Source organism: Etheostoma spectabile, chromosome 17 (assembly GCF_008692095.1).
Source record: "Etheostoma spectabile isolate EspeVRDwgs_2016 chromosome 17, UIUC_Espe_1.0, whole genome shotgun sequence".
NCBI lineage: Eukaryota > Metazoa > Chordata > Actinopteri > Perciformes > Percidae > Etheostoma > Etheostoma spectabile.
The window spans coordinates 1,309,915-1,318,092 of NC_045749.1; the positions used below are offsets into that span (position 1 = coordinate 1,309,915).

The 8,178-nt window shown below is 44.2% G+C and overlaps 1 protein-coding gene across 2 annotated transcripts in view; it reads left to right on the top strand.

Annotated features, from left to right (window-relative positions):
* Nucleotides 1-1,182: 1,182 nt before the first annotated feature.
* The window catches only part of LOC116705557 (protein kinase C epsilon type), a 75,622-nt gene continuing 68,626 nt past the window's right edge, over nucleotides 1,183-8,178 (top strand). Inside the window, exon 1 of one of the 2 annotated variants that reach the window (XM_032541827.1) lies at nucleotides 1,183-2,586. In XM_032541827.1, the coding sequence (XP_032397718.1) occupies nucleotides 2,239-2,586 (348 nt within the window). In that variant the 5' untranslated portion in view covers nucleotides 1,183-2,238. The remainder of the gene's footprint in view (nucleotides 2,587-8,178) is intronic. The other variant, XM_032541826.1, reaches the window with a different exon arrangement.

The window sequence follows — 8,178 nt, forward strand, 5'->3', positions numbered from 1 at the left end:
TTAAAAAAGCAGAAATTATGAATTATTTTGAGTAATGGTAAAAGATCAGAGGAACGTACAGATGAGTTTAGTCAAGAATGAAAGTGATTAATTGTATTTGCAAAGAGCGTTGTATGGAATCCAATCCATATTTTGTGGTAATTTGGTTTAAAAAGAAACCCATATTTCAGACATTCAAATCTGACCTGAGGACAACAGGAGGGTTAAAGCCAAATCCGGAGACAGAGTATGTTTAATCTATGATGTCCTGTTGAATTGTTGGTTTCCTTCGTGTTGCACGGTGCAGGAATACCAATAATGTCAGAATGATGTCTGTGCAGAGATGTTTTTTTGTGTTTGTGCTGTCAGGTCCAGTGTGTCTCTGCTCCAACGTCACTAAGACACATTCGTGTACGCGAGTCTGATCAACATCATCATTCATCTAATGTTGTTTCAACTTTGACTGACTTAACAAGTAAATCACACTTTGTTTTATTATAACTTATGTCTCTGGAGAAACAGTTTCATGCAGTCCATGATTCTATAAACATAAAGCATTTGTCAAATTCGACAATTTTACAATGAGACAACCTGTAGGGTTTAAATGTTAGCAGGTCTCCTATTAAGCCAAGGTCTAGCAGTAAAACAGTATGGAGCGGACATGGAAATGTCTGTGTTTCCATTAATCATAAATGAAATGTAGGCTAGTTGGAATCTGTGATTTGGAGAGATGAATGGGAGAAGATCTTTTAATAAAAATCCTCCTCCTGAACATCTGTCCCCCTCACTTTGGAAATTACGGCTACGCCCCTGCTGCTATAGCTAAACATCTGCTCTATTGGATCACAAACTTCAAAAAGTTGTGTTAGGCCTAGATGATTAAAAATGGTTTTAGCTGTTTACAGAAATACATGTTTGATATCAGTGCATACCTTGCAATATCTCTTTGAAATTCCACGCATGCTTCGCATATTCATCCCACATTCATCCCACATTCATCCCACGAGGTCCCATCTTTTATGGAGCTGTCAGTTGCATTTATTAAGTTATTATGCAACAGATTACTTAATTACAGAACATGCACTTCACACGTTTTCCTGCATTTCCCACAGTTTTGTGTACACACAACCATAGGAGCTGCAGCTCTGCATGGGCTTCTTTCCAGCTCCACCTGGACGATTAAGAAGAGCCTTGCTCAAGGGCACCTTAAAGCGTTCTTCTCCGCTCAGTTATTCACCCAGACACGTGCTGGTCTGTTCCCCCCTCTCCTCTCCTCTCCTCTCCTCTCCCCAGCCCTGCTGATTCTAACCACCTCCCTAGTCTGGCTTGTGTCGCACTCCCCAGTCTGTCACACCAGGCTCCGGGAAATCTGACGTGTTTTTCGCATTTCCTGCACCAGAGAGAGACGGAGACAGAGCAGCGTCGGAGGGGGGAGAGGCAGCCAGAGGTATGTCCACGGGAAGTTAAAATTAACAGCAGTGGCTGAAACAAGGCCGTGCACCGAGGAGCATTTACCTACATTACCTACCTACCTACCTACCGCCTGAATCTGCCCCTCCTCTCCGCCTCTGCAGCGGTGCCCAGCCGCTGTCTGCTCGCCGCGCTCCGGCGGCTGCCAGCACTCATCTGGAGCCTCCCACCTCCACCACTGGCTCCTGCTTCCACGGTGCCCTGCTAACAGCTAACGGAGTTTTTTAATTCCTCGAAGGTAAAAAAAAACATGACAGAGCGATTCACATCTGGGGCCTTTGCTCGTTTTTTTGTGGTGCTAACTCTGCTGTAGCTGTTCATGTTTCTTCCGTGCACTTCTGAGGAAGGCTCCCCCCGGCTAACGGTCGTTGTCTCTGTTGCTGCAGTTCATGTTTTCGGGGGGGGATATTTGCAGCATATTCGACCAGACTTTTTCGATGGAATCCCATTGCTAGGCAACAGCCTGGCCCCTTGTTAACTTCCTGTCAGTTGATGTCATTACAACTGTGGAATGGCCTATAGTCGTTTTAAGGCAAGTTTTACAGCTTATTCGGACCAAAGCATTTTTAAAAGGCGTCGCAGTTTGCGTTTTTTTGTCGTCATATTCAACTGGAAGGATTTTACAGTATCTGCCTGGAGGACCACCGGTTGAACGGAGCCGTTATTGAAACCGTTGCAGCAGTGCAGGCTACAGTTCTGTGAAGGGGTGGAGGAGAAAGGTGGGGTCTTTGTATTGTAAACAAGTCCCAGTTCCAGTAGGCTAGAGAGCGTAGGGACCGTTACACTGCCATGGTGATCTTCAACGGGCAGCTGAAGATCAAGATCCGCGAGGCTCTGGACCTCAAACCGACGGCTCTGTCCCTGCGTCACGCCGTCGGCCCCAAGACCCAGACCTTCCTCCTGGACACGTACATCGCCCTGAATGTGGATGACTCCCGCGTGGGTCAGACCTCCACCAAGCAGAAGACTAACAGCCCCGCGTGGAACGATGAGTTCACCACGGAGGTCCTCGGCGGCCGCAGGATCGAGCTGTCCGTCTTCCACGACGCTCCCATCGGCTACGACGACTTCGTGGCCAACTGCATCATCCAGTTCGAGGACATCCTGCACAACGGCGGCAAGCACTTCGAGAACTGGGTAAGACAGCGATGGGACACCGGCTGAAAGCTGTGTGGACACCCACTAAAGTGTCAAAAACAGGTGTAAAAACAAAAGCATCAACAAGTTGTTTAAAAGGTGTCAAAAAGCATGAAAACGTAAAATAGTGCTATGCAAACATTGACTAAAATGTTGAAAACGTTGAAATCGTCAGAAAACGTCTAACGCCTCTAAAGTGTCTAAATCGTGAAAAAGTGTAAAAAAAAAAAAAACGCCAGCAGGATACAAAAGCGTTACAATTTCAAAAGTATTGGAAAAAAGTGCTGAAAGCATAAAACAAAGGTGAAAGAAGCGCATGGAAAACTACACCCCTATAGTTTCCAGAAAGGTCATGATTCCATTCAATATCGAGATCCAAGATTCGATTGAAAATCGATAGCTGATTAAAATTTAACTAAAAAAACGATTCACAGTATGTAAAGGTAGTTACTTTTCCCATATGATAGTATACATTACAAAAAAACTGATAAACTGTTAAGGTGCTTACTTAGGAATATGCACCATCTGCGCAGCAAAATAAATAAAATAATTATAAATAAACTATATTTTTGTTGATATAGGAAGGGCCACAAGATAAACCAATCGTGCAGGACCCATCTTTGTTATTATAGTACTTGAGTCGGCACATACTGAATTTCAAATCAAATTCACAATTCATTAAATTGACACCGGAGGCTGTGTGGGCCCCTGATGGTCTGAGGGCCCAGGGCTGTTTAATGCAATCCAGCCTTGTTTCTTACCCCCAATTTCCACCTGATGCATAACGCCATCTCTAATGGTTTCCATTAAAGTCAATGTGTGTATTTCCACTGACTGCAGAGCGACTGCGTCCCGACTCTGTCCCGCCTCCGGCGATCCCCAGCCCTCCGGAGCAGATACTCACAGCCTCTGTCCGGGTAGCTCCGCACCAATTCAGCACACCGCAGATATTGCGGGACAGGAAGAAACAAATAAAACAGTTAATTTTCAAAATAAAATACACCGTGCTCACGGCTGATGATATCTCCCTGCACTACACCTTGAAAAGTCAGCACAGAGTTTACTTTACCCCCTCTACTCCTCTGGAACAAGCTGTTGTGGTTTTTTAGGTTCTATTCTACGTGAATTAGCGAGATCTCGTGGGTCCTCCAGACTTCAGCGGTCAGTCATGGCCGCAGCCGTTCCGCAACAAATCCGGACCTGGTGGGTGTTGACGGACAACGGAGCACAGAGCCGATCCACAGCCATTACGCATTCGGTGGTAATTGGGGGTTAAAAGCTTTAGTTTTACTTTACCAGACCTTCTTCCACAGCACTGTGAAGGAAGGTCTGGCTAGTCAACACAGCATTCCCAAATAGGAGAGAAGCATGCTCTGGTTTATTGGCCTTTCTTTAAACTAATCACAACCGTCTTGGGTGGTGCTTTGCGCTTTTATTGGTGATTTTGGCCCCCAACAGCTCTTTTTTTCTTTAAATCTCTTTAGCTGTTAAAATACTCCATTACATGTTTGGCAGCTGGTCACCTAATACTGGAGTAAAACCAAAACAATGAGCTCAAGAGACGCTAAAATGTCCCGTTGGTCTTTGGGGACGTGTGAGTACGAGTTGTTTGAAGTCATTCACCACACTCAACACAGCAGCACTGTCTTGCAGATGCGCAACATGAGTCTCTCTCACACTCACACACACACACAAACACCTAACACCAGCACACACACACACACCACACACACAGTTTATAGATCCCGTTACCTTGTTGTGCTCTTGTTAGATGAACTAGTTACCCACTGCAGAGCTACAAAAGAGGCAAGAGGGTGTAGTTAGGCACATGCTTAGCACACACCCACACACACACACAAACCACACACACAACACACACACAACACACACACACCCACACCAACACACCACACAACACCACACAACACACCCACCACACACACAACACACACACACACACACACACACACACACACACACCACACACACACACACACACACACACACAGGCATGAAGAAGCTGCTCATTGTTGTCTGAAGCTGTTGAAGCAGATGGATGTTTGAGTGTATTATTGATGAGGCCGCCAGGTCCATTAGGAACGAAGAGAGACGGGGCGAGAACAAGATGAAGGGAGAGGAAGATGGTGAACAGGGAGAGGACAGGATGGTGAGAAGACGATACAGCTCCTCGTGGCAGAAATCTGTCCAGACGGTACATTGGGAGACGGTGTGGTGGTTCACGTGTTTCAACAGTAAAGATTCAGTTCTTGACTTAAGATTCTGGAACTAGATGAAAGCAACTCTTTGTTGATGCTGTGGGTGGGTTGAAAGGTGCAGTAAGTGATGATATTTAAACTCAACTGCCAAACAAATGCAATCCCCCTGCAGAGCTCAACCCCCCCCCCCCCCCAATTCAGGGACAGATAACTACACACAGCACATTCACATGCACAAGCAATAAGACAGATTCCATAGGGCCTACATTAAGACAGTGCTGAAATATAACTGGAGACTTGAAAATACAGTACGACTACGTCTAAGTTTTCCAACTGAGGCGCCCCACTGTAACTGTAGCTTAACAAAATGTCTTAAAAGTACATTACAAAAAATCATTGCCAGGGGCTTAGTCCTGGTGGGGGGCAGCTTCGGCCCCCAGGCTTGCAAAACACTGGGGAAAACACTGATTACTGTACCTTTAACGATCATTTGTGCATGTTACGGCTTATATCTCTGAACTGTACCATGACTTTCTACTAGTTCCTGTGAAATAAGGGGCAGTGTGTTGAGTTGTTCACACTTCTTTTCACGTCTTTTTTGACAAGAAGAAGTTCACTTGCTGGCAGCGTTGTGGTTCCAAAAATCAGCCAAGAGCATCTTTTGTTGCTATAACAACAGCTACTGTTACAGTATCCTACAACGCCACGTGAAACGGTGCTAAAGTTAGATTAAAAAAAAGCGGTTAAGCGCGCTAGAGAAAAGAGCAGAGAGAGAGAGAGAGAGAGCAAGAGAGAGCGAGAGCGAAAGATGCTACACAAGTTAGATGAAAGAAAGCGAGCACCCGGTCATATCAAACAACTCGCGGTGTTTGACTCCATTTTTTCTTGTTTTAATGAAAACAACAGGTCTGGTTACTCCGCTTGTCGTTTGTTGGATGTCAAACGAGCGCTGGACGTAGGGCATTTTCTTTTAGAAAAGTCTAACTTCCAAAAGATGTTCTGAGCTGCAGAAAAAAAAACGTCAAAGCTGCCGTTTAAAAAATGCACTCACGACTTTTTTAAAAACACGGTTTAACCATATAACGTAAAACAGACGCTGGCAGCTTAAAAAGAAAAGACGCCAAGTGTGAACATAGCCCCATGCAGGCTTAGTTACCTTCTTTAATTAATTTAAAGTCAAGAACCTTAAAAACGTTGCAATAACTAAACGTTGAAATAAGTCTCCTCAGAGCTTTGCACCCTGTGTTTTTGAAGGAGCACGGTTCGAGGCGCACCCATGGGCTCTCTAGTTAAAACATGTCTCGACTTAAGCTGCATACATTACGTCACCTCAGACAAAGAAGCTCTTGACATCTCCTTGAGGGGACTAAACAGTTTGTGTAGTTTCCCAGAGAGTAACGCTAATGTAAGCTAGTGAGGAAGGAGGTTTTATCCTCTTCAGGAGCCAGCAGGGCAGTTTAAAGATGATGTCTTCTCCAAAGCCTCAAATCCCATTTCACACAGCAGTGCACACACACTGGACTGTCTAGGAAAGAGGTTTGAAAATACCAGCATGGTGGATTTAAAAATCTTTTAACATTTTTTTTTAATAATTATTCATCAGAATCATTGATAATGACAAATAATGATTCTGATAAATGAATATTTAAAAAATAAAAACGGACGTCAACCATGTTATGAGTGTTGGCGTTGTATAGTCTGTCCACCAGAGGACGCTCTTCAACGTCCCTGATAGTGATGGCGTTGCATAGTCATGGCCACCAGAGGACGCTCTTACACAAGTTCCTGTTAGTGATGGCGTTTATAGTCTTGTCCACCAGAGGACGCCTCTACAAGTCCCTGTTAGTGATGGGTTGCATAGTCTGTCCACCCAGAGGACGCTCTACTCCGTCCTGTTAGTGATGGGTTGATAGTCTGTCCAACGAGGACGCTCTACAACGTCCCTTTAGTGATGGTGTTGTATAGTCTGTCCACCGAGGAGCTCTACAAGTCCTGTTAGTGATGGTGTGGTATAGTCTGTCTCACCAGAGGACGCCTACAACGTCCCTGTTAGTGATGGTGTGTGCATAGTCTGTCCACCAGAGGACGCTCTACAACGTCCCTGTTAGTGATGGTGGTGCATAGTCTGTCACCAGGGACGCTCTACACGTCCCTGTAGTGTGGTGTTGCATAGTCTGTCCACCAGAGGACACTCTACAACGTCCCTGATGGCAACACTGATTTTATTTTTTTGTTAATGTGTTTTTGTTCAAAGGACTATAAGTTTCATATCTTATCATCTCTTGTTATGTTTTGTAACGCGTTTCTGGATGTTTTAAATGCATGAGCAGTGATTGACACGCAGGTAGGTCCTGGCAATGTAAGAGTGTAAACAGATGCAGATCAGTCAGCATTTATAGGACATTCTCAGCAGCAGATATTTTTTTTTAACACGAGCGTGTGAACAGAAACTTTAAACCCGTGTTGTGACAAGTACAAAAAAAAAAAAAAACTTCAAAACTTCAAATCTAAATGTCCCTGTTCTCCTGCAAGCCTGTACACGGCCTGTCAGCAGTCACCTTCAGCAGAAAAAGGATACCGGTCACATGGTAAATCAACCAGAGCACCCCCACACAGACACACCTAATACACACATACACACACACATACACACACACACACACGCACACACACACACACACACACACACATGCACTTTTTAAATTATTTTTTACATACCATGACAGTCTTTAACATTAGATGCAAGATGGTTGTCTTTGGATGTGAGATGGTGTCAGACTTAAGTCTTCTAGTGTATGGCAGCCATGAATCTGTCAGGAATTCCTGATCTTTTCTGAACAGTGATGTCATGCGTAGCGTCCGCCTTGTTAGAACATGTCATTAAAGAGGGAAAACAAGTGTTTGATTTGACTCCACAACAGGAAGTGAGTGAGAGACACTCCAGACTGAGACAGAGAGCGTGTTGAAGTCAGCTGTAGCGTTCTGATTGGCTGGATGAGGGATGGTGGCTGGGGGAGGCAGCAGTGCTTGGTCTTGCCATGATGGCTTTACAAATACATGTACAATATAATTTATTGTAATCAAAGTTTGAAATAGGCCTGCACAATTCATTGTTATAAAATTGCGACCTTGGTTCACCCTGTTCACGATTTAACTTTTGAAAAATTGTGATAAAAAAAAATAATTTTACATCTTTTTTTTTAATGACTGTGATTCTCATTTAATTTTATGAGCCGACTGCATCACAAACGCTCCTACTTTCTTCATTGTTCATATGTTTAGAGGCTGGTGGTGATGTGCTATAGGTGCCAAAAAAATATCTGTTTGGATTCTGCCAATTTGTTTTTGTAATCAGAATCAGAATCAGCTTTATTTG